At 21.4% G+C, this 27,230-nt stretch overlaps 2 protein-coding genes across 2 annotated transcripts in view; one reads left to right on the forward strand and one right to left on the reverse strand.

Annotated features, from left to right (window-relative positions):
- The window catches only part of LOC117168201 (E3 ubiquitin-protein ligase RNF180-like), a 9,059-nt gene extending 3,299 nt beyond the window's left edge, over positions 1 to 5,760 (reverse strand). Inside the window, exon 1 of the mRNA XM_033353674.1 lies at positions 5,666 to 5,760. Within this exon, the coding sequence (XP_033209565.1) occupies positions 5,666 to 5,677 (12 nt within the window). The 5' untranslated portion in view covers positions 5,678 to 5,760. The remainder of the gene's footprint in view (positions 1 to 5,665) is intronic.
- Positions 5,523 to 23,969, forward strand: LOC117168195 (protein-cysteine N-palmitoyltransferase HHAT). Its single transcript, XM_033353663.1, has 7 exons — positions 5,523 to 5,893; positions 10,938 to 11,125; positions 11,214 to 11,639; positions 17,572 to 17,712; positions 17,791 to 18,008; positions 23,237 to 23,580; positions 23,759 to 23,969. The coding sequence occupies exons 1-7, from the start codon at positions 5,770 to 5,772 to the stop codon at positions 23,869 to 23,871; spliced, it is 1,554 nt and encodes a 517-aa protein (XP_033209554.1). The 5' UTR covers positions 5,523 to 5,769; the 3' UTR covers positions 23,872 to 23,969.
- The last annotated feature ends 3,261 nt before the right edge of the window (positions 23,970 to 27,230 follow it).

The following is a 27,230-nucleotide window of genomic DNA, read 5'->3' on the forward strand; positions in this document are numbered from 1 at the left end:
CTCCCTTGATTTAATCTCACTTCCCCACCCTAATTTCCACTACAGCCCCACCCCTAATTACCTATACTTCCTCTCCTTTCATTTCCTATACTTCCCCTTTCCTCATTTTCCTTTACTTCCCCACCCCTAATTTCCTATACTTCCCAGCCTTTCATTTCCTCTCATATCTCTCCCTTCATCACGCCTTATTTCTCATATTTCCCTTTTCCTAATTTCTCCAACTTCCCTCCCTTTATATTATTTCACTCGCCCAACCTTATTTCCACCACTTCCTCATCCCTCATTTCCTAAACTGACTCTTTTATTTTCCCTAACCCCCCTTTCCCAATTTCCATTTACTTTCCCTACTTCCCCACCCCTAATTTCCTGTACTTCACCTCCTTTAATTTCGTATTATTTCTTCTACTTCTCCTCTCCTTATTTCCTATACTTCCCTACTCCTCATTTCCCATTACTCCAGCTTCCCTCCTTCATTCAATCTCACCCCCCTACCATAATTTCCTCTAAATTCCATCCCTAATTTACCAGGCATACTCTCCTTTCATTTCCTCTAATCTCCTTCCCTTATTTTCCTTGACTTCCGCTACTTTCCCACCACTAATTTTTTATACTTCCCATCCTTTAATTTTCTCTCATTTCTCCTACTTCCCCTCTTTCGATTTTACCTCACTTCTCATAATTTCTACCTCTCATTCCCTCACTTATCCTGCTTCCCTCCTATAATTTCCCCTACTTCCCCTCCATCCCTATTTCACAATTCCCCGACGTCCCCTCTGATTTTACCTCAATTACCGTACTTTTCCACCACTCATTTCCCTCACTTAACGCTACATCATTTCCCCTCACTTCCCCTTCTCGGAAAAAGTACAACGAACGGACAACTAAATTCTACAAAAAAAACTAGTTTTTATTCCCCCTTTTCCCCTTTTACTTCAAATTTACGACGCTTAAAAATAAAATTGTTGGTTGTGCAACTAGAACATTATTATTCTTTTCAAAACTAGAATGTGCTACAATTTTTGCAACTCACAGAATTATCTAAATTAATTAACATTTTTAAATTTGAAATATTTCAAACTAAACTGTTTAGAGTTTGAATAAAACTTTTAAGCTTGAAGTTGAACTTTTATAAAAATGGTTTATTTTTTAACATGATAGTTAAATTTTCGACGAAAATGATGACTTTCAAACAAAAAAGTTAAATTCACAACAAAACAATTACATTTTTAATAAAATAGATTAGTTTTTCAACAAGTGGTCGAAATTTTAAACAAAAAAGAATAAACTTTAACCAAAAACATTTTAATTTTCGACAAAAAGATTAATTTTCCACAAAACAGTTTAATTGTCAACAAAATAATTAAATTTTTTTAAATATTTTATATTTCAACAACAAAAAAAGAATTTTTACAAGAATTGAATTTTCAACAAAATAACTTAGGTTTTTAAAAAATTGGTAGAAATTTTAAACAATATAATAAACCTTAAGTAACAACATTTGATTTTTCAAATAAATAATTGAATTTATCAAAAGTGTCGAATTTTCAACCAAATAATTAAAATTTTATGAAAATAGTTTAATTTTTAAACAAATAGTTGAATTTTCAACCAGGCAAGATCACTTTAAAATGAAGTGTAAATTTACAACAAAATAATTGAATTTTTAACAAAATAGTTTAGTTTTTAAGCAATTGGTTGAAATTTCAAACAAAAAAGAATAAACTTCAATCAAAAACGTACGCATTTTCAAACAAATAAATAATTTTTTTAGAAGAGAGTAGAAAGTTCAATAACAAAAAAAATGAATTTTCATAAGACGGTTTCACTATTAACAAAACATTTAAATTTTCGATAAAAAAATGAATTTCTAACAAAAACAGTAATATTTGATATTAAAAAACGGAGTATTTTCGCAAAATAGTTAAATTTTCAACACAATAATAACATTTTTATCAAAACAGTTCAATTTTTTTAAGCAAATAGTTCAATTTTCAACTAAAACTGTAATATTTAATATTAAAAAAAAGAAAGAGAATTTTTAACAAAAACAGATGAATTTTCCACAAAATAAATAAATTTTCCTCGAAAGAAATAAGCTTTCATGAAAATCAATCCTTTTTCATTAAAATAAATAAATCTTTTACAAAATAGTTTAATTTTAAACAAAATAAATGCAGTTTTGATGAAAAAAGATGAATATACAACAAAAACTGTAATATTTGATATGTAAAAAAAAGAAGAATTTTCACAAAATAGTCCAATTTTCAACATGATAATTAAATTTTTAACAAAATAGTATGAATTTTTAGGCAAATAGATGAATTTTCAACAAAAAATATGAATTTCTAACCAAAACTGTATAATTTGATATTTAAAAAATAATCATTTTCAACAAAAAAAAAGGTGAACTTTCAACAAAATGGTTTATTTTTCATCAAAATAATTCAATTTTCATCAAAATAGTTTAATTTTTAACCAAACAAGATGAATTTCCAACATTCACTGCAATATTCGATATTTAACAACAAAATAATTTCTAGAAGAGTTGAATTTTGAACAAAATAATTAAATTTTCAACAAAATAGGTTAGTTTTTTAAACATTTGGTAGAAATTTCAAACAATATAATAAACCTTGATTAATAACATTTGAATTTTCAACCAAATAATTCAACTTTCATGAAAATAGTTTAATTTTTAAACAAATAGTTAAATTTACAACAAAATAATTGAATTTTTAACAAAATAATTTAGTTTTTAAACCATTGGTCGAAATTTCAAACAAAAAAGAATACACTTCAATAAAAATCGTCCGCATTTCCAAACAAATGAATGAATTTTTTAAAAGAGAGTAGAGTTTTCAATAACAAAAAAAAAATTCACAACACGGTGAAAAAAAAATTTTCTAACAAAAACAGTAATATTTGATATTAAAAATAGAAGTTTTTCACAAAATAGTTGAATTTTCAACAAAAAATATGAATTCCCATCAAAACTGTAATATTTAACATTAAAAAAAAGAATATTTGACAAAAAGAGATGAATTTTCAACAAAATATTTTGTTTTTTAGCAAAATAATTATATTTTCATCAAAATAGTTTAATTTTTAATCAAATAGTTGAATTTTCGACAAAAAAAAAAAAATACTTTCAAACAAAACATTTGATTTTTAACGATTGCTCTAAATTTAAAATAATAAACTCAAATAAAAAACAGTTGAATTTTCAAACAAATAATTTAATTTGTTTGAAGAGAGTAGAATTTTTAACAAAAAAAGGATGAATTTTCAATCCAAGAAATAAATATTCATCAAAAGAAATAAACTTTGATAAAAATCAATTTTCATTGAAATAAATCAATCTTTAATAAAATAATGTAATTTTAAACAAAATAGCTGCAGTTTTGATGAAAAAAGATGAATCTACAACAAAAACTGTAATATTTGATATCTAAAAAAAGAATTTCCACAAAATAGTCCAATTTTCAACATAATAATTAAATTTTTTTTTAAATAGTATAAAAATTTTTAAGCAAATAGTTGAATTTTCAACCAAAAAATATGAATTTCTAAGCAAAACTGTAATATTTGATATTAAAAAAAAAATTTTTTTGATTTTAAAAAATGAATTTTGAACAAAATGGTTTATTTTCAACAAAATAATTAATATTTAATCAAAATAGTTAATCAAACTGTTGAATTTTTCACAAAAAAAATTCTTTCGACCAAAATATTTGATTTTTCAAACAATTGCTCTAAATTTAAAATAAAAAATAATAAACTCAAATAAAAAACAGTTGAATTTTCAAACAAATACTTGAATTTGTTAGAAAGGAGTAGAATTTTTAACAACAACAAAAAAAATGAATTTTCAATTAAAGAAATAAGTCTTTAACAAAATAGTTTAATTTAAAACAAAATAGCTGCAGTTTTGATGAAAAAAAGATGAATATACAACAAAAACTGTAATATTTGATATGTAAAAAAAAAGAATTTCCACAAAATAGTCAAATTTTCAACACAATAATTAAATTTTTAAGCAAATAGTTGAATTTTTAACTAAAAAATATGAATTTCTAAGCAAAAGTGTAATATTTGATATTTAGAAAAAAAGAATTTTTGATTTAAAAAAATGAATTTTGAACAAAATGGTTTATTTTCAACAAAATAATTAATATTTTCATCAAAATAGTTTAATTTTTAATCGAAAAGTTGAATTTTCGGCAAAAAAATACTTTCAAACAAAACAGTAAAATTTTCAACAAATATTTGATTTTTCAAACAATTGCTCTAAATTTAAAATAAAAAATAATAAACTCAAATAAAAAACAGTAAAAAAAAATGTATAAAAAAAAATGATAAAAAAATGAAATCTTTAACTAAATAATAACTTAGTTTTTAAACAATTCGCCGAAATTTCAATCAAAAAAAGAACAAACCTGAATCATAAACAGTTGAATTTTTAAATAAACAATTTACTTTCTTAGAAGAGAGTACAATTTTCAACAAACTAATTAAAGTTGCTTAAAAATAGTTTAATTTCTAAACAAATAGTTGAATTTTCGGACAAAAAAGTTTAATTCCCTTCGAAAAATGCAATATTCGATATTTAAAAAAAAGTAATATTCACAAAGTGGTAAAATTTTTATCAAAAGAGTTCGATTTTCAACAAAATAATTAAATTTTTATCAAAATAGTTTAATTTTAAAGCATATAGTTGAATTCTCAACAAAAAAAGATTAATTTTCAACAAAAACTGTAATATTTTATATTTCAAAAAAGAAGAATTTTCACAAAATAGTTGAATTTTCAACAACAGCAGAATTTTTATAAAAATAACTAAACTTTCATCAAAACAGTTTAAGTTTTAATCAAATAATTGAATTTTTTAACAAAAAAGAAAAACTTTTAACAAAAAATGTGAATTTCCAAGAAAATAATTTAATTTTTATCAAAACAGTTTGGTTTTTAAACAATTGGTCGGAATTTCGAACAAATAATTGAATTTTTTAGAAGAGAGTAGAATTCTCGAAAAAAAAGGGATGAATTTTCAACAAATATGCACATCTTTAACCAAATACTTAATATAAAAATGTAAAAATTATTATCCTCGACAGTTATTTAATCATAAGAAATTCATTATAGAAAAATCAAACCTTCAATATTTGTTCCTATAAACAAGGTCAAACATAAAAAAATGAAATAACGCTTTCAACTTAAAATTGCATCTTATTCATCAATCTTTGAAATAATTTTCTCTACTCCTATACAAATCATTCCGAAACTCAAAAAACATAGAAAAATATCATAAATATTGATAAACAAAGAACGAAAAGAATTTTTGACGTTTTCGACAAAGTAAAACATAACCTCAAACTAAAGTGGGTCACGGAAAAATCCTTAAACCCCGAAAAAGGAAGTTGCGAATTTTAAAAGGGAAGATTAAAAAAGGACTATAAAAGGCTCAAAATAAAATTCAAACCCACAACAAGTGGTTGTGTCGTCTTAAATCGCGTCTTTTTTCAAACATAACCTCGAACTTCGCGAAAACAAAGCGTCGAGTCGCGCACAAGTCCATTTTTCTCCACTACACCATTTCGCAAATAAAGTTTCTTCGATCAGATAAATTGAGGAGGAATATAAAAGAGGCGATTGTGGTTTTACTCACACGTGCTGGCATTTTAAATCACATCACACGAACGCGAAAGACGAATCGATCAAAAAATTCGAGACTGTTTTTTTTAGGTTATCTACGTCTTAATTAATGGCGCGATGGCTCGGGAAATTCAAAATGTGGAAATTGCGAAGTTTTGTAAATTCGAGGTTTTTCTCTATTTTGCTGTCTGGAGTGGGTCTATTTTTTACTCCATATATCAGGTTCATTTGACGGAGTTCTGTGAGTAATTTTTTGTTTTGTTTATGGATTATTTATTCGAATTTGAAGAAGGAGATTAAATTGAAGATGGATGTGGTCAGGGAAATGTCACGAACTTTGGAACATAATCTTGGAAGAGTTCGGGAATTTCTATGAAAGGCAGTTTAAATAACTGGTGGAAGATAATAAATTTGAATTTGAAATTTTTTTATTTCAGTTATAAATCAGCTATTTTGTTGAAAAAATAATTATTTGTGAGAAAATTCAACTTTTTGGTTGAAAATTGGAGTTGATTCCTCGTGAAAATTATATTTCTATTTAAAAATGTTATTAATTGATCAAAAATTCAACTTTTCTAGTTAAAAATGCAACTATTTGGTTGATAATTTTAATATTTTGTTGAAACTTTCTGTATTTGATCGAAAATTAATTAAGGTTTTTGGTGAAAAATGAAGTTTTTTGGTTGAAAGTGAAACTATTTTAATTAAATTTAAATCTTGTTGAATATTCGTTAATTTTTTATTACAAATTTAATTTTTTAAATTGAAAACCCAGATATTCCATTTTCGTTTGAAAATAATTTTTTTTTAAAATTGAAAATCGATCTTTTTCATTTAAAAATTCAATTACTTGGTTGGAAGATCGTTGCTTTTTTTAGTAAAAAAATAATTTTTTAATTAAATTTTAAGAATTTTAAGAATCCAGCTATTCCATTTTTGGTTAAAAATCTTTTTTTTTTAGTTGAAAATTTACCTCTTTTATTTGAAAATTCAACTACTTTGTTGAAAATTCGTGTATTTGGTCCAAAAATTATTAAGGTTTTTGGTTGAAAATCAATATTCTTCTTTAAAAATTAAATTGTTTGATTGATAAATAAACAATTTTGATAAAAATTTTAATATCTTGTTAAAAATTCGTCGCCTTTTAGTAAACAATTAATTTTTTTAAATTGAAAATCCACCTGTTCAATTTTTGCTTTGAAAATTCATCCTCTTTTAGTTGAAAATTCAACTATTTGTTTGAAAATTGAACTACTTTGTTGAAAATTCGTTGCTTATTAGTAAAAAAAATTTAATTTAAGAATCCAGATATTCTATTTTTAGTTAGAAATCTATCTTTTTTAGTTGAAAATTGATCTCTTTTTTTTCAACTGCCTGGTTCGAAATTCGTTGCTTTTTTAGTTAGAAATTAATTTTTTGAATTCAAAGTCAAGCTATTCCATTTCCGTTTGAAATTTTTATTTTTTATTTATAAATTCAACTACTTGGTTCAAAATTCGTGTATTTAATGGAAAATAATTAATGTTTCAGTTTGAAAAAATTTGAAAAAATTCAGGTTAAAAATTGAATTAGTTGATTAAAAATGAAACTATTTCGATGAAAATTCGAATATTTTGTTGAAAATTCGTTGATATTTTTGTACAAAATTAATTGTTTTAATTGAAAATCCACCTATTCTATTTTTGGTTTGAAAATTAATCCCTTTTTAGTTGAAAATTCAACTATTTGTTTGAAAATTCAACTGATTTGTTGAAAATTCGTTGCTTTTTAGTAAACAATTATCTTTTTTAAAGAATCAAGCCGTTCCATTTTTTTGCTTGAAATTACATTTTTTCATGAAAATTTAAATATTTTGTTGACAATTCGTTGTTTTTTAGTTAAAAAAATTCTTTTTTTTCAATTACAAATCCATCAAATCCATTTTTGGTTAAAAATCTATCTTTTTTAGTTGAAATTTGGTCTGTTTTATTTGGAAACTCAAATACTTGGTTGAAAAGTTCCTGTATTTGGTCAAAAAGAATGAAGATCTTTGGTTGAATATCAATTTTCTTGTTTAAGAATTAAATTATTATGTTGGAAATTAAACAATTTTGATAACAATTTAAATATCTTGTTGAAAATTGGTCGTTTTTTGTAGTAAAAAATTATTATTTTTAAAAATTTAATATCCACCTATTAATTTTTGGTTCAAAATTAATCCTTTTTCATTTGAAAATTCATATATTTAATTGAAAATTCTTGTGTTTAGTGGAAAATTAATTAATTTTTTTTCAAGAAAATCAATGTTCTTGCTTGAAAAATCATATTTTGAGTAGAAAATTCATGTTGTTTTATTTGTTTAAAACTAATTTTTGTAATTGAGAATTTATATATTCCATTCTAGATTATATAATTATATTTTCACTTGAAAATTCAACTATTTTTTTAGAAATTCGTTGTTTTTTTAGTGAAAAATGAACTTTTTAAATTGAAAATACAGATAATCCATTTTTTGGTAGAAAATATATCTTTTTTAGTTGAAAATTCAATTACTTGGTTTGAAATTGTTGTATTTGGTGAAAACTAATATTTCTGGTTAAAATTTAATTTTTTTTGCATTGAAAATTAAATTATTTCGATGAAAATGTAAATATTTTATTAAAAATGTTGTCTATTTAGTAGAAAATTAAACTTTTTAATTGAAATGTCGTCTTTTTCGTTAAAAATTATATATTTTTTTTATTTAATTTTTGTTACTGAAAATTTAACTGTTTTCCATTCTTAATTATATATGTATTTTTTTAGTTTAAACTTGAACAATTTGTTTAAATTTTTGAACATTTTCGTTTAAATATTGATCCTTTTCAGTTAAAAATTAATGTTTTTGATATAAAATTAAACAATTTGGTTAAAAATTCGGCTTTCTGGTTAATAATCTAACTGGCTGGTTCAAAAATAACTTCTTCTGTTTGAAAAACACAAATTTTTGGTTGACAACTCATTTTTTTGGTTGATTTTTTTGGTCCATTTTTTGTTGAAATTTGATTATTTTTTAAAATAAAGATTCTAACATTTGTTAGAAAATTCACTTCTTTTGTTGAATACTCATTTTTTTGAAAATTATTATTTTTAACTGAAAATTCAAGTTTTAATTATTGGTTAAAAATGGATTTTATCAACTTGAAGATTTACGATTAATTTCAAAAATTGGATATTTTGTGGAAAAATCATATTTTTTGGTTGAAAAAATTAAAAACCCACCTCTTGTTACAAATTGAAAAATTTCCGTGATTGTTTTTTTCTTAAGAAAATTTGTTTATTTTTTGGTTAAAAATTCGTCTTCTTTGTTTTAAGTTTGTCTTTTTGATCAAAAAATTAATCTTTACAGTTGGAAACTACTTTTTGTTTGAAAATTTGAGAATTTTATTAAAATTTTTTTTTTTTGAAAATTAATTTTTTTTCAACCAAAAATTTAACTTTTTGATTTTTGGACGAAAATAGATTTTTTTAAATCGAAAATTCAAATATTTATTTGAAAATTCATATATTTGCTCGAATATTTGTGGTTGTTGAAAATAAGTTATTTTTCACTGAAAATTAAACATTTCTAATTTCGATTAAAAAATTATTTTTTTGTTATTGGAGATTTATGATTAGTCTAAAAATTCATGTATTTTGTCAAAAATTCGCCTTTTTTTTGTTAAAAATTAATTTTTTAACCTTATTTTAGCTTAGTTTGGTTGTTGTCAAAAAATCGTCTTTAGGTTTTTTTTCTTGTTGATTTTTTTTCGTTAAAACTATGCATTTTTGATAGAAAATTTATCTTTCTGGTTGAAAGTTATTTTTTGTTTTAAAATTTAACTATTATATTTATTTTTTACAATTAAACTTTTTAGTTGAAAACTCATCTCTTTGGTTGCAAATTAGAGAATTTTGTTGAAAATTCGTTTTTTGGTTTTTGCGAAAAATTAATTTTTTGTACTGAAAATTAAAATGTTCTATTATTGGTTGAAAGTGGATTCTTTTAATTTGGAAATTTACGATTATTTTGAAAATTCATATACTTTGTTAAATATTCGTTTTTGTTGTTGTTGAAAATAATTTTTTTAGTGAAAGTTAAAATTTTGCATTATTGGTTGCAAATTAAGTTTTTTGAATTAAAGATATACGATTAGTTTAAAAATTCATGTATTTGTTGAAAATTCGTATTTTTTTAACCAAAAATATACCTTCTCGATTTTTTGTTGTAAATGTACTTTTAAAAATTAAAGATTCAAATATTTATTTAAAAATTCATATGTATTTTATTGCATATTCATTTTTTTGTTGAAAATTATTTGTTTCTTTTTTAAATTAAAATTAAACTTTTCCATTATTGATTGAAAATTGCTTCTTTTTAAATTAAAGATTTAAATATTTATTTGAAAATGCATGTATTTTTTTGAAAATTCATCTTTTTTATTTTCACAATGCATCTGTTCAGGTGAAAACTCATCTATTTGGTTGATTTGAGAATTTTGTTAAAAAAATTTTCCTTTGTTGAAAATGATTTTATTTTTTGTTTTTAAATTCATGTATTTCATTGGATATTCGTTTTTGTTGCTGTTAAAAAAATTTTTTTTATTGAAAATGAAAATTTTGCATTTTTGTTTAAAACTCGATTTTTTAAATTGAAGATTTACAATTAGTTTGAAAATTCATGGATTTAGTTGAAAATCAATTTTTGTAACTAAAAATTTACCTTTTTCATTTTTTGTTGCAAATGGATTTTGCTTAAATTCAATATTGAAATATTTATTGGAAAAAAATATTGAAAATGTTGAAAATTAGGTGGTTTTTTAATGAAAATTAAAATTTCGCATTATTGTTTGAAAATCGATTTTTTTAAATTGAACATTTACAGTTAGTTTTGAAAATTCATGTATGTTGTCAAACTAATTTTTTTGGGTAGAAAATGAATTTTTTTAACTAAAAATTTAAGTCTTTCATTTTTTGGTTGAAAATTGATTTAAAAAAATTGAAGATTCAACTATTAGTTTGACATTTCAAATTTCGTTTGTTTGATTGTTAAAACTTGGACTTTTTGGTGGAAAATTTATTTTCCTAGTTGCAATTTCTTCTTTTTTGTTTAAATATTCTACTACTATAATAAAAAAAAAGTACTTGATCTTTTGGGTGGAAATTCATAATTTTGGATTAAAAATTAATTTCACAAAAAAGTCATTATTTTCTTTTAAAATAGTTAAACAAATTAGTAGTTTTTAAAAACAAATGGGTAATTTTTAAATTAAAAATTTTTTATATAGATTTTGTTGATTATCCTGATACTTATGAAGATTTTCGACCGGGTTGGTCATGGATTGGGCGAAAAATGGACATTTCGGACAGAGAATGGAGATCGTGGATTCCTTTCATGTACCAATTAACGCCTTGGATAATTGTTCATCTCATTATAAGCAGAATAATCAAAGGGATATTCCTTAACGATCCTCTGGTTCTTATTTTGTTTAAAATATTAATTTGTTTGTCAATTCCTCAATATTTAAATAAATAAATAAATAAATAAATAAAATAAATTTTAGATTCTCTCTTGCTGGTTCATTTGTTCATCGTTAATCTTTGTGTGGAACTATCTAGGATTTTTGGGAGTGCTTCTCTTATTAATTCAGCCCTGCATTGCCAGACTGTTGATATCACTTGGGAGTGAAATTCTCTCCTGGATTGTCCACTTGATGATCCTCTCAATAATCTACTACGAGAAAACTTACGGATTTATTTTCGAAAGTTGGCTCGGAGTCGAGGAGGAAAAATATTACATGTTGACAATTGCCCTTTGTTGGATTCAATTGAGAAGTATTAGTTGCAGTGTCGATTGCATTGTAAATGATAAGGAGCCAAACACTCTTTTTGGATTTGCTAAAAGCTTTTTACAATCTACAGCCTATTGTTTGTATTTGCCAACTTTATTTCTGGGACCGATTATTCTCTACGAGGATTTTCTTCACGGAGTAAGTTTCATTTATGTCAATATTCTACTTCTTTTTCGTATAATTTATTTACTTATAAATTTTAAATGTTTTTTGTTTGTTTACTGAATTTTATAATTCGGCAATTTTATCGTTCGAGAATTTTATTATTCGGGAGTTTTACAAATCGGTATTTTTATTTTTTCTTAGTGTTGGGAATTTTATTTTTCGGGATTTTTCAGTCGTGCCGGTTGTTTAAATAATTTGGTTAATTGATTGATTTGATTTGTTCATTGATTTGATTTGTTGATTGATTTGATTGATTGGAATTATTAAATTTATTAAATTTGGTTTGATTGATTTCATTGAAAGTTTTAATTGGCTAGTTTGATAGATTAAATTAGTTATTAATTTTTTTTATTTTTACCATTTCATTTATTAAATTATTGGATTAATTTGGTTTTTTCATTGATTAAATTTTTTGACTTGATTGATTTTATTCCCTAATTTTATTGAATTAATTAATTTATTTTATTAGTTTAATTGATTAAATTGATTTGTTCACTTTAGTTTATTTAAAATTATATGATTTGATTTATTACATCTAATTGATTGATATGATTAAAAAATGGATGATTTGATAAATTGATTTTTACGATCTGATTGATTATTTTGACTATTGATTTGATTTGTTTGCTTGCTTGATTGATTTATTTAATTGACTCATTGGATTGATTGCTTGATTCAATTAATTGATTACTAATTTTATTTATTTGATTCATTTTCCGATTAATTTAATTGTTCTATTATTTTCAAAATCTATTGATTTGTTTGGATTCATTTCATTGTTTTATTAATTTAGAAATTTATTTATTTGAATGATTTCATTGATTTCATTATTTAATTTGATTAGATAGACTCAAAGGATTCCATTTTTCTCATTTGATTAATAAAATTAATTAGTCTAATTGTTTAATTGATTAAATGTTTTATGTATCCATTGTTCTATTTATTGTTTAATTTATTGATTTGAATGATTAGTTTGATTTAATTATTTATTGATAAATTCACTGTTAGATTCAATTAATTGTTTGATTTTATTTTATTCATATATTTAATATATTTCATTGATATTGTTGATTGGAGGATATGATTCATCGATTGATTTGAATGATATCATTTAAAAAATTGTTTAGTGATTTATTTGACTTTGGTTGACGAACGAAAGTTTTTTTTAAAAAAATGTACTTTCAAAAATGTATTTGATGATGTTCATTCCATTTATTCGGTTGTTTGATTAATTTGGTTTATTGATTGATTTGATTGATTGTTTTTATTTATTTTACTAATAAATATATTGAATTAATTGATTCAATTGATTAGTTTGGTTGATTGATTAATTAAATTCTTTATTTATTGTTAATTGATTGTTTGATATATTTAATTGTTTTATTAATTGCTAATTTTATTTATTTAAATGATATGATTGATTTGATTGATAAATTAATTAAATGTTTGATTCAATTAATTGATTTATTAATTGACTACTTTTATTTTATCGATGTGATTGATTAATTTAATTGCATTTTTGGATTGGTGGACATGATACATTTATTGATTTGATCAATTTATTATTTATTTCGATCATTCCATTTATTCTCTTTTTTGATTAATTTGCTTTATTGATTTATTGGATTTGTTCATTTGATTGATTTGATTGATTTGTTTAATTGAATTGATTGAATTAATTTTATTTTTCTAAATGGTTTGAATAATTTAATCGATTATTGTCAAATTTTATTTAATTCACTTTATTGATTTCTTTCATTTGATATATCATCGACTGATTGTATTGATTAAATTTCTCTTGTTAGATTAATTTACTTGATTGATTGTTTTGATTGATCTATTTGATTTATTTCATTGCTTAATTTTATTTGAATGATTTATTTATTTGATCGACTGATTGTATTGATTAAATTTGTTCTGATTGACCGTTTTAAACAATTAGCTTGATAGATTAAATTATTAGTTAATTAATTTAATTTATTTATTTTTACAATTCAATTTATTAGGTTTTTTGAGATGACCGTAAAATAAAAATAAAATTTGCGAATTATAAAATATCCGAATTGGATAATTCCGGATATGTAAAATTCAAGAAATAAAACAATTACAATTTTTTTATAAATATATTTTATTGATTGCAGTGTATAAATTCAGAAACTCAGTAGGTGTAAGATAAATTCTCATTTTTTGAACTTAAAAATTGGATTTTTTTACCACTTCTAAATTTCACCAAATTTTCCCCTCGAACCAAAAAAGAAATCCCTCTGTTTTGATTGTACGTTATAACGTTTTTCAAACAAAATATAATAAATTTAAAATTCGATTTTTGCGAACGCTTTTTGTATTTTTTTCAAATTCTATTCTCATTAAAAAAATGCGTCACCCAAAAATATTTTGTTTAAAATTATTGTTATTTTAAATTCAAACAATTTTCGAAATTTAAAAAATTAAAAATAATTGAAAAAATAATATTTCATTATTGTATTTGTAATCAATATATGTATTTATACATTGATAAAAAATTGTAATTGTTTAATTTCTTGAATTTTATAATTCGGCAATTTTCTGTCGGCTATTTTATTATTTGAGAATTTTTCAATTCAGTAATATTATAAACTGTCGTGAATTTTATTATTCGGGAATTTTATAATTCGGCAATTTTATCGTTCGAGAATTTTATTATTCGGGAATTTTACAAATCGGTATTTTTATTTTTTCTTAGTGTTGGGAATTTTATTTTTCGGGATTTTTCAGTCGTGCCGGTTGTTTAAATAATTTGGTTAATTGATTGATTTGATTTGTTGATTGATTTGATTGATTGAAATGATTAAATTTATTTAATTTGGTTTGATTGATTTCATTGAAAGTTTTAATTGGCTAGTTTGATAGATTAAATTAGTTATTAATTTATTTTATTTTTATCATTTCATTTATTAAATTATTGGATTAATTTGGTTTTTTCATTGATTAAATTTTTTGACTTGATTGATTTTATTCCCTAATTTTATTGAATTAATTAATTAATTTTATTAGTTTGATTGATTAAATGCTTGATTCAATTAATTGTTTTATTTATTGCTAATTTTATTCATTTGAATTATTTATTTAATGAATGAATTAATTAATTTGATTGATTTTATTTGATTAATTAATTTAATATATTCGATTAATATTTTTGATTGATGGATATGATTCATAGATTTATTTGATCGATTTGATTAATTAATTATTTTTATTGATTTATTTTATTCGTTAATTGTTTGAGTTAATTGATTTTTTGATTGTTAAATGATTGTTTGATTTCTTTAAATGTTTTATTAATTGCTCATTTTATTGAATTCAATAATGTGTTTGATTAATTTATTTGATTGATTTTTTTATTCAACTAATTATTTTATTAATTGCTCATTTCATTGATATGAACGATTTAATAAATTTTATTAATCGATTCGATTGATTTGTTTGATTTGATTGATCTGGTCGATTTTATTCATTTTTTGATTCAGTTCATTTGTTTATTAAGCATTTTATTGATTTTATTAATTTGTTTGATTTATTTACTTGATTTAATTCTTTGTTTGATTTATTTAATTGTTTCATTAATAGCCGATTCTATTTATCTGAATAATGTGCTTGATTGATTTGATTGATATGATTGATTTAATTTATTAGTTTGATTTATTGATTACGTTATTCATTAATTTTTTTATTAATTGCTCATTTTATTGCATTGAACAATGTGTTTGATTTGATTGATTTATTTGATTGAATTGATTAATTTATTTGACCGAGTAGATTGATTTAACGGATTCCATTTTATTAATTGAGTAATTGATTTATTAAATTAATTAGTTAGATGCAATTAATTGAAGAATTTTATTGATTTTGTTGATTAGTGGATATGATTAATTTATTGATGTAGTCGATTTCATTTATTTATTTATTTATTTGATTTTGACCATTCCATTTACTCTCTTGTTTGATTAATTCACTTTATTGATTGATTTGATTTGTTAACTTGATTAATTGATTTTATTCGCTTGTTTCATTAAATTGATTTTATTTTTTTAATTGATTTGAATCATGTCATTGATTCATGGTCTAATTTTATTTGATTAATTTGTTTGATTTATTTATTTGATTGACTGATTGTATTGATTAAATTGTATGGATTGATCAGATTGACAGATTTAATTGACTAATATAATCGATTAAATTATTGATGATATATTTGATGGATTTATATGATTTTATTTCTTTTGATTGATTCAGTTGTTTGATTAATTTGGTTTATTGATTTATTCATTTAATTCAATTTATATATTTATTTTATTCATTGGTTTATTGAGTTAAATGATTTAATTAATTTGAATCATTTGTTTTCTTAGATTTATTTAATTTATTAATTTTTATTTGATTTTTTATTGGTTTGATTTATTTTATTGAAAAATTTAATTGATTCATTGTCTAATTTGATTTGATTGAGTTTATTTATTGATTTTATTGAATGAATTGATATATTTATTTGATCTACATATTTTATTGATTAAATTGATTTGATTGTATATATTACTTTGGTTGAAAGCTTTAATTGATTAGTTTGATAGATTAAATTATTTATTAATTTATTTAATTTTGTGAATTTAATTTATTAGCTTGTTTGATTAATTTAGTTTATTCTTTTGATTTATTTATGTTATTCATTGATTTAATTAATTAAATTCATTTGTTTTATTGATTTGTAATATATCAATTTAATTTTATTTTATTGATTTTATGTTTTTAATTGGTTTAATTGATTTAATTGCCAGCTCCAATTGATTATTTTGAATAATTAAAGTATTGATTTTTCAAATCGATTTTTCTTTATTGATTGATCTTATTAGATTGATTGATTTATTTATTTTGTATTAGGTTAATTGAATTTATTGATATATTTGATTAATTATTCAAAATTATTGAATTGATTTATTTTATTGATTAGGTTGATTTAATTGATTTGATTGATTGATTTAATTTGTTGACTTGATTGATATATTTATTGTATTCGTTGATTTATTGAGTTAATAGATTTAATTTAATTGATTTTAATTTATAAATTGGTTTGAATAATTTGGTTAATTAATTGTCTATTTTGATTTGGCTGATATAATTTAACAAATTGATTTGATTGACAGATTTTATTGATTAATTTGATAAATTCCATTTATTTCATTAGGTTCTTTGAATAATTTGGTTTATTGATTGATTTGATTTGTTAACTTGATTTAATTATTTATTTTCTTCATTGATTTATTAATTTAAATAATTTGATTCATTTGTTTTATTTATTTGATCGGGTGGATTTAATTTAATTTGATTTCCTTATTTTTTAAAATTGATTTTAATGAATTATTTGATTTATTTGTTCGTCTGATTGCATTGAATAATTTGATTGTATTGATTTATTTGAATGACAACTTTAATTGATTAGTTTGGTAAATTCTATTGATTGCGTTGATTGGAATCTTTAATGCATTATTTTAATAGATTAAATTATTTATTTATTTATTTTGACTTGATTAATTAATTTATTTATTAGATTTATCGATTAAATTAATTTAATTCATTTGTTTTATTTATTTGATAGGATTGATTTAATTTTATTTGATTTATTCGATTTATTTAATTCATTATATATTTTTAATTGGTTTAATTAAGTTTATTGATTGAATTTATCTGATTAATATAAATTAATTTAATATAATAAATTTTTTGATTGATTTCATTGATTGACTTAATTGAATAAATAATTTATTTTATCAATCGATTTGATTAATTTGCTTGATTGTTTGATGGGGTCGATTTGCTTATTCAGATTCTTCATATGTTTCATTTTCGTCACTGCAAAAATATTTTTTTTCAGATTAAAAAAACTCCGGAGCCATGGAATTTAAGAAGACTCGTCTATTTTTTCCTCAATTTAACACGATACATTTTTTGGCTCTACTTCACGGAATTTGGGATGCATTTTCTCTATTTTAATGCCCTACAATTTTTTCCGGATGTAAGAAAATTGATGAGAAAATTATTTTAAACTTTTTTCTTTTTAAATTAGTACATAAATAAATATTCTTTTTTTCAGGTTGTAGAAAAATTAAACCCATGGGCCTTTTTTGGAATGGGTTATTGCATGGGCCAATATTTTTTAAACAAATATGTTGTTGTTTATGGAATATGGAGTCTTGTCACGAAATTAGATGACATCGAAGCTCCTCCTCATCCAAAATGTATCGCCAGAATTCATCTCTATTCTGATATGTGGAAACATTTTGACCGAGGATTGTACAAATTTCTACTTCGGTAATATTTCTAGCAGTTTAAATAAAAAAGTAATTTTCAGAGTAGGTGTTAATTTAAAAAAAGAATTTTAAGTTATAAAAAAAAAAACTAATTTTCTACCAAATAGTTGCTTTTTTAAAAATTAAATTATTGAACTTTCAAGACAAAATGCCCAAGTTTCTATACAAAACGGTCGAATTATCAAATAAAAAATATTAAATTTTTATAAAAAGATAGTATTATAGGAAACGAATTTTTTACAAAATATTTAAATTTTAACAAAAAGTTGAATTCTTACACAAAAAGAACCAGTTTCGACCAAAGATGCATTCTTAAGAAATTTGCATAACATAAAAATCTATTTGTTAAATTTTTAACAAAAAAAGATACATTTTTAAACAAAAATATTAATTTTTTACCGAAAAAACGAATTTTTAACCCAAAAGTTGAATTTTATACTAAAAAGTTCACTATAATTCAAGAATTCTTTACCAAAAAGTTTAATTTTTAATTAAAAACTATGATGTTTTGAACAAAAAGATTAATTTTCTATCAGAGAAGACGAATTTTTAACAAATTTCCAGAATTCTGGACCAAAAAGTTGAATTTTCAACTAAAAAAATATGAAAAGACAAATTTTTAACGAAGTTCAAGAATTCTGAACCAAAAATTTGAAATTATAACTAAAAAAATGAATTTAAAAACAAAAAGATTAATTTTTTACAAAAAAAAAGAATTTTCAATAAAATTAAAGAATTCTTAACAAAAAAGTTTAATTTTCAATTAAAAACGATAATTTTTTGAATAAAAAAATTAACTTGCTACCAAAGAAGACGAATTTTTAACAAATTTCAAAAGATTCTCAAACAAAAAGTTTTATTTGTATCTAAAAAAAGCATTTTTATAAAAAAAAGATTAAGTTGCTACCAAAAAAAGCGAATTGTTAATAAAATTCAAGAATTCTCGTATTTTTAAACAAAGATATTAATTTTCCACCGAAAAGAAACAAAAAAATTATTAACAAAATTGAAGAAGTCTTAATCAAAATTTGTTAACTGAGAAAGGTAAATTGTTAACCAAAAATGGAATAGGTAAACTATTAATTAAAAAAAAAAAATAATTTTTAATAAAAAAAATTATTTTCTACCGAAAAAGACGCATTTTTAACAAATTTCAAGAATTCTTAACCAAAAAGTTTTCTTTGTAACTAAAAAAAGAATGTTTAAACAAAAAGATTAAGTTACTGTCACAAAAGGCGAATTTTAATAAAATTAATGAATTCTCAAATAAAAAGTTGAATTTTCAACTAAAAAAAAAATAATAATAAAAAAAGATTAATTTTCTAACAAAATAAAAAAAATCAAGAGTTCTCGATCAAAAAGTTGAATTTTCAATAAAAAAAGAAGAATTTCTACCGAAAAAAATGAAAAAATTGTGAACAAAATAGAAGAATTCTCAATAAAAATTTTTAAACTAAGAACGGTAAATTTTTTATGAAAAATGGAATAGTTAAATTTTTAGTTTAAAAAAATTATTTTTAGTGATATACAAGACAGTTGAATTATCAAATCAAAAATATGAAATTTTTATAAAAAAGATAATTTAATACGAAAAAGAATGAATTTCAAATAAAATACAAGAACTCTCAACCCAAAAGTTGAATTTTTAACTAAACTAGATTCATTTACAACAACAACAAAAATAATTTTTAAAAAAATATTTCAATTTTAACAAAAATTTACATTCTTAATTTAAAAATAACTAATTTCGACCAAAAATGAAATAAGTAAATTTTTAATTACCCAGTAATTTTTCAAAAAAAAAAAATTTACAACAAAACAGTTGAATTTTTAACCAAAAAGATGAATTTTAAACTAAAATTTTGAAGTTTTAAACAAAAAGATTAATTTTTAACCGAAAAAAAAGAATTTTTAATAAGATTCAAGAATTCTTAATCAAAAAGTTTAATTTTCAATTAAAACGATGATATTTTCAACAAAAAGATTAATTTACTACGAAAGAGATGAATTCTTAACTAAAATTTTGAAGCGTTAAATAAAAAATTCATTTTTAAGAAATTTGTATGGCTTAAAAACCTATTTGTTAAATTTTGAACCAAAAAATATCACTTTTAAACAAAAATATTAATTTTCTACCGAAAAAACGAATTTTTAACTAAAAAATTGATTGTCAACTAAAAAAGATGAATTAATTAACAGAAAAATTAATTTTCTACCGAAAAAGATTAGAATTTCCAACAAAATACAAGAACTCTCAACCCAAAAGTTGAATTTTTCAATAAACTAGATTAATTAAAAAAAAAAAACGAATTTTAAAAAAAGTCGTTAAATTTTAACAAAAAGTTGAATTTTTACTTAAAAAAGAACCAGTTTTGACCAAAAATGAAATAGGTAAATTTTTAATTACCACGTAATTTTTCACAAAAAAAATTTACCACAAAACAGTTCAATTTCTAACCAAAGAGATGAATTTTAAATTAAAATTTTAAATCCTCAAACAAAAAATGCATGTTTAAGAAAGTAGTTTAAATTCAAAACCTATTGGTTAAATTTTTAACCAAAAAAGATCAATCTTTAAACAAGAATATTAATTTTCTACTGAAAAAAAGAATTTTTAACCAAATTTAATAATTTTTACCAAAAAGTTTAATTTTCAACTAAAAAAGATAAATTTTTTAACAAAAAGAATAATTTTTTACCGAAAAAGACAAACTTTTAATAAAATTTAGGAATTCTGAACCAAAAAATTAAAATTAAAACTAACAAAAAAAAATTTTTAAACAAAAAGATTAATTTTTTACGAAAAAAAAGAATTTTCAATAAAATTCAAGAACTCTTAACCAAAAAGTTTAATTTTAAATTAAAAATGATGATTTTTTGAATAAAAAGATTAATTTACTACCGAAGAGAAGAATTTTTAACTAAAATTTTTAAGCGTCAAACAAAAAATGCATTCTCAAGAAATTTATATAACTTAAAACCCTATTTGTTAAATTTTTAACCAAAAAAAATTCAATTTTTAAACAAAAATATTAATTTTCTATCGAAAAAGACGAATTTTTAACAAAATTCAAGAATTCTGAACCCAGAAGTTAAATTTATAACTAAAAAAAAAGAATTTCTAAACAAAAAGATTAAGTTACTGTCACAAAAGGCGAATTTTTAATAAAATTCAAGTACTTTCAACCCAGAAATTGAATTTTTAAACCTAGCTGTTAAATTTTTTTACAAAAATATGAATTTTCAAACAAAAAGATTAATTTTCAAGCGAAAAAAATTTTTTTTTACAAAATTCAAGAATTCTTAACCAAAAAGTTGAATATTCAACTAAAAAAAGATGAATTTTCTACCAAAAAAGACGAATTTTTAACCAAATTCAAGAATTCTGGACCACAAAGTTGAGTTTATAACTAAAAATGAAGAATTATTAAGCAGAAAGATGAATTTTCTACCGAAAAAATGGATTTTTCACAAAGTTGTAGAATTCTCAATCGAAGTGTTGAATTTTCAACTAAAAAAAAATATTTTTAAACAAAAAAATTAATTTACTACGAAAAAAAGATGAGAAATTCAACAAAATACAATAACTTTCAACCCAAAAGTGGAAATTTCAACTAAACTAGATTAATTTGAAAAAAACGAATTTTTATCCAAACAGTTTTTAAGTAATTAAAAAAAATGATTTTGCAACAAAAAAGTTAATTTTCCAACCAAAGAGATGAATTTTCAACTAAAATTTTGAATCTTCAACCAAACAATTTATTTGCAAGAAATTAGTCCAACTTTAAAATCTAGTTGTTAAATTTTTAACCAAAAAGATGAATTTTTAACAAAATTCAAGAATTCTCAACCAAAAAGTTGAATTTTCAACTAAAAAAGATAAATTCTTAAACAAAAAGATTAATTTACTATAAAAAAACGTATTTCCAAATAAATTCAAGAATTCTCAACAAAAAATTTGAATTTTAAAGAAAAAAAGAAATTGTTTCATTTTTAAGAAAATAGTACAACTTTAAAACCGATTTGTTAAATTTTAAAGCAAAAAGATGAATTTTTAAACCAACAAAAAATAATTTTTGACTGAAAAAAACTAATTTTAAACAAAATTTAATAATTTTCTACCATAAAGTTGAATTTTCAACTATTTTTGGTTACAAATTTATTTGTTTTATGTGAAAATTTGTCTTTCTTGGTCAAAAATTAATCTTTTTGTACAAAAATTCAATCATTTGAAAAAAATAAATTTTTTGTATTGAAAATTTACCCTTTTAATAGAAAATTCATCTTGTTGGTTAAAATACACCTTATTTTTCGATGATTCAACTCTTTGGTAAAAAATTAATTTTTTTTTAGGATTCGCAATTTTACTTGAAATGCATTTTTTTTCGTTAAAAATTTAATTATTTTGTTAAAAATCCATGTATTTTATTTTTAATTCATCTTTTGGTAGAAAATTATTCTTTTTGGTTGAAAATTTTATTATTTTACTAAAAATTTATTGTCTTGAATTAAAAACTAATTTTTAAACTAAAAATTCAACTATTTTAAAAATATGGTAGAAAATTAATATTGTTAATTAATATTATAATTATTATACCAAAGAAAGGAATTTTCAAATAAAATTAAAAATGTTTAACCCCCAAAAAAAAATTCAACCAAATAGTTGAATTTTCTATAATAAAAGTGCATTTTCAAGCAAGATTATTAATCTTCCACCAAAAAAGACTCCTTTTCAGATACAAAATGTATTTTGTTAAAAATTCATCTTTTTTGTTAGAAACTTAATTTTTTTGGTCGAAAATTTAACTATTTGGTAAAAAAGATAATTTTTTATTCTTGATTCATCATTTTACTCGGAAATTCGTTTTCTCAATTTTAACAATTAAATTTTCAACTTAAAATTTAATTATTTAATTTTTGGCAGAAAATTATTATTCTTTAATATTTATAGAAAATTCAACAATTTGGTAAAAAATTAAAATATTTTCTTTGATATTTTTGGTTGAAAATTCATTTCCGTGGAGGAAAATGATACTGTGTAGCTGAAAAATTCGTTTCGTTGAATTCAAAATGAATTTTTTCACCTGAAAGTTTAAATATTCCATTTTTGTTTGAAAATTTATCCTTTTTTTTTTAAATCGTTTTTTTTTTTGTAGAAACTTAATCTGCTTTGTGGAAACCAATTTTTAAGTAAAAAATATGTTTGAAAACCAATTCCGATTTTTTTAGATATATTTACATCCCTACTTCAGGATCAAAATCCGGAGCAAGAAAATTATTCTCATCCTTTCTCTGCTTTTCATTCGTCTTTCTCTGGCACGGGATGGAATTGTTTATTTTTATTTGGTCCTTTCTCAACTTTTTCGGCCTGGCTGTTGAGTATTTCGCATCAGCGATAGGAAAATCAAGAAAATATTTATCAATTACTGAAAAATACTTGAGTGGAAGAAATATCAGGAGACTTAATTGCATTTTTGCGAGTCCTTTGCTTGCAATGTCGGCAATTTCGAATTTTTATTTCTTCGCTGGAGCGGATGTTGGTCATATTTATATCCGCAGAGTTTTGTTCCTGGGTAATTATTTTTAAAAATAATAAACTCAGGGGTTCGATCCGTTATCGAAAGACGTGGGTTCGAATCCCACCGGCGTTGATTTTTTTTTTAAGTCTAAAAACTTTATTTTTGATTTAATAATGTTTGGGTTAAATTTTTATATATTTGTTTTTTATTATGTTAATAATTTTTTTTACAGATTCTTGGTTTACGATTTTTTTGCTGCTCTTTTGTCTCTATTGCTGCTGCCAAGTTTCGCTGGAAATGAAGCAGTTTGAAAAAGTGAAGGAGAATCGATGCAAGAGTATTTGAATGTTGGAGACATTCAGTTTTAGAGTATTTTTTTCAACGGAGGATTTGATTTTATAATTTTAGAATCACTTTTTTTATATTCTGAGATCAATGTTTCAGTATTTTTTACGATTTTTTAAAAATATACCTACCATACTATTTTTCTGTGTTTTTTCTTTAATTTTACTCAACCAATTTTTTTTCAGTCAAATAATTAAATTTTCCAGACAAAAAAGACAAATTTACAAACAATAACATTAATTTTCTACAAAAAATGAAAATATTACATTTCAAGTTTAAACAAATTAATTTTAAAGCAAGAAAAAAGTATTTTCAAACAAACAGTTAAATTTTTGAGAAGGTAGATGAATTTTTAAACTGAAAAATTGAATTTTAAAGAAAAATATAAATTATTAACAAAAAACGTAATAATTTATATTTCATTTTAAAAAATCAACGAAAAAAAAACAATTTTCAACAAAATTATCCAATTTTCCACAAACAATACGAATTTTCAACATATAAAGATTTCTCAGTCAAGAGAGAAATACAATTTTTAACCAGATTATTGAACTTTAACAAGAAAATTAATTTTCGACTAAAAAGTTGAAGTTTTAACAACAAAGATAGAAAAAGTTGTAAACAAATAGTTGAATTTTTGACAAAATACATGAATTTTCAACTTAAAAAATAAGAAATTTTCAATAAAAAATCGAACAGTTCAAATTTTTGATTAACAGCAATAAATTTACAACAAAAAATACGAAAGCAAGATCGTATAACTTTTAAATAAAATCATAAATTTTACACAAAAAAAAAGACGAAAAATATTTGCCAGTCAAGAAAAAAAGATGAATTTTCAACAAAGAAGATTAATTTTTCACCAAAAAACTCGAATTTTCAAATAAAAAATATAAATGTCCAACCAAAAATTGAACAGTTAAATTTTCAAGTAAATATTTCAACCAAATATTTAAATTTTCGATAAATAACTAAGAATATTAATTTTCTAACAAAAATAACATATTCAAATTTTCAGTTAAAAAATTAATTTTAACGTAAGAAAACGAATTTCAAATAAAAAAATTAAGTTTTCAACCATAAAAAATGTCTAATTCAAAAGATAAATTTTCAACCTAGAAGATTGATTTTTTACCAAAAAGATGAATTTTTAACAAACAAAAAAAAAATGAATTTTCAAGTAAAATAATGAATCTACAATTGGAAAATGATTTTTTATCAAATAGTTAAATTTTCAATAAATAAGGTGAATTTTCAGCCAAGAAGATTCATTTTCTACTAAAAAAATACATTTTTTAGAAAATACATTAATTTTAAACAAAATATTTAAATATTTAACTAAGCATTGCATTTTCAAGTTAAATAAAGAATCTTCAATCAAAAAATAGTTAAATCTTTAATTAAAAAAAGTAACTTTCAGTCTAAAAAAACTTATTTTTCAACGAAATAGTTACATTTAGAAACAAAAAGATTAATTTTCTAAAAAAACAAAAATTTTTTCCAAAATACTTGAATTCTCGAGAAATAAAATGAATTCACAATCAAGAAAGTTAATTTTCTACAAAAAAAAAGGAATTTGCAAATAAAAAAAGATAAATTTTCTACCAAAAACGGAATAGTTCCATTTTCGGTTTAAAAATTAATTCTCAAGTTGAGAAAACGAATTTTTAATCAGATATTTAAATTATCAACAAAATTTCCATTTAAAAAGATAAATTTTTGACGAAGAAGATTAATTTTCTACCGAATAGATGAATTTTTAAGAAAATACCGGAATTTTCCACAAATTTGTTCAAATTTATAACCAAAGAAATAAATTTTCAAGTAAAATAAATCTTGACAAAAAAATTAACTTTTTACCAACTAGTTGAATTTTCAACCAAAAAGGTGAATTTTTAACCAACAGGATTAATTTTTTATCAAAAAAGAAGAATTAAAAAATATAAATTTTAAACCAAAATTGGAATCCTTAATTTTTCAGGTAAAAAATTCATGTTTAAGTTAAGAAAATGAATGTTTTATAATATATTACAATTTTCAAACATGAAAATGAACTTTCAACAAAAAATATAATTTTTCAACTAAGAAAATTCATTTTCCACCAATAAGAATAATTTTCAACTAAAAAAAAAAACAAGTTTCAACAAGATATTTCAATCAGTAAAAAAAGATGAATTTTCAAACAAATAATTTTATATAAAAAAATCGAATTTTTAACTAAAAAAAAAAAAATAAATTTGCTGCAAAAAAGGAATGTTTAACAAAATAGTTGAATTTTCTACCAAAAATGGTATATAGTTAAAAAATTAATAAAAAGAAAGAATTTTTTAACAAAATCATTTTCAAACAAAAAGAATAATATTCTACAAGAAAGACGAATTTTCTAACACATAATTGAATTTTCAACTAAAAAGATACATTATAACCAAAAATGTAACATTTTTATTTTCAGTAAAAAAAAGCTTCAACCAAAACAAGGATTTTCGATAAAAAAGTTAAATTTTTAACTAAAGAAATTAATTTTAAACTGAATAACATAAATTTAAAGAAATTGAACAGTTTAATAATTAGTTTAAAAAAATCTTAATTTTCAACAAAATCGGTAAATTTTTTATCTTTTCTGAGCCAAAAATGGAATGGTCATATTTTCATTTTAATCATTTTCAACAGCACAAAACTATTTTTCGTCAAGATAGATAAATTATCAAGAAAAACAACATCAATTTTGAAAAAGAAGAATACGAATTTTCTACCAAAAAAAAAATGTTCAGTTAAAAAATAAATTTTTTACTAAACAGAACAAACAAATTTGCATAACAAAATATTTAAATTTACAATCAAAGAAATAAATCTTCACACAAGAACAATTGTTTTCTACAGAAAAGGTTTGATAAATTAATTTTTATTTTTAAAAAATGAACAAAGAGTTCAATTTTAAACCGTAGAAATAAACTTTTGATTCAAATAGATGAATTTTCAAACAAGAAGAATAATTTCCAAATGAAAACATTTTTTTTTGCATGTAAAAGAAAAACGAATTTTCAACAAAATAGACGATTTTTTAATTAAATAACATGAATTTTCAGTAAAATGGTTCATTTATCCATTAAAAAGAGATCAATTTGCATTTTATTAATTTTAAACAGAAAATATTAAAGATCTAGAAAAACAAAATTAATTTTTAAACAATAAGAATACTTTTTTCGCAAAATATTAATTATCAACTAAGAGAAGTACATTTTTTAACTGAAAATTTTAATATTTATACTTAAGTTTTCAGTTTGAAAAATTAATTTTTAACTAAATAAAAAAAAATCGACCAAAGATCAATTTTTACCAAAAAGATTAGTTTTCAAAGA

The sequence above is a fragment of the Belonocnema kinseyi genome, chromosome 1, assembly GCF_010883055.1.
Source record: "Belonocnema kinseyi isolate 2016_QV_RU_SX_M_011 chromosome 1, B_treatae_v1, whole genome shotgun sequence".
Taxonomy (NCBI): Eukaryota; Metazoa; Arthropoda; class Insecta; order Hymenoptera; family Cynipidae; genus Belonocnema; species Belonocnema kinseyi.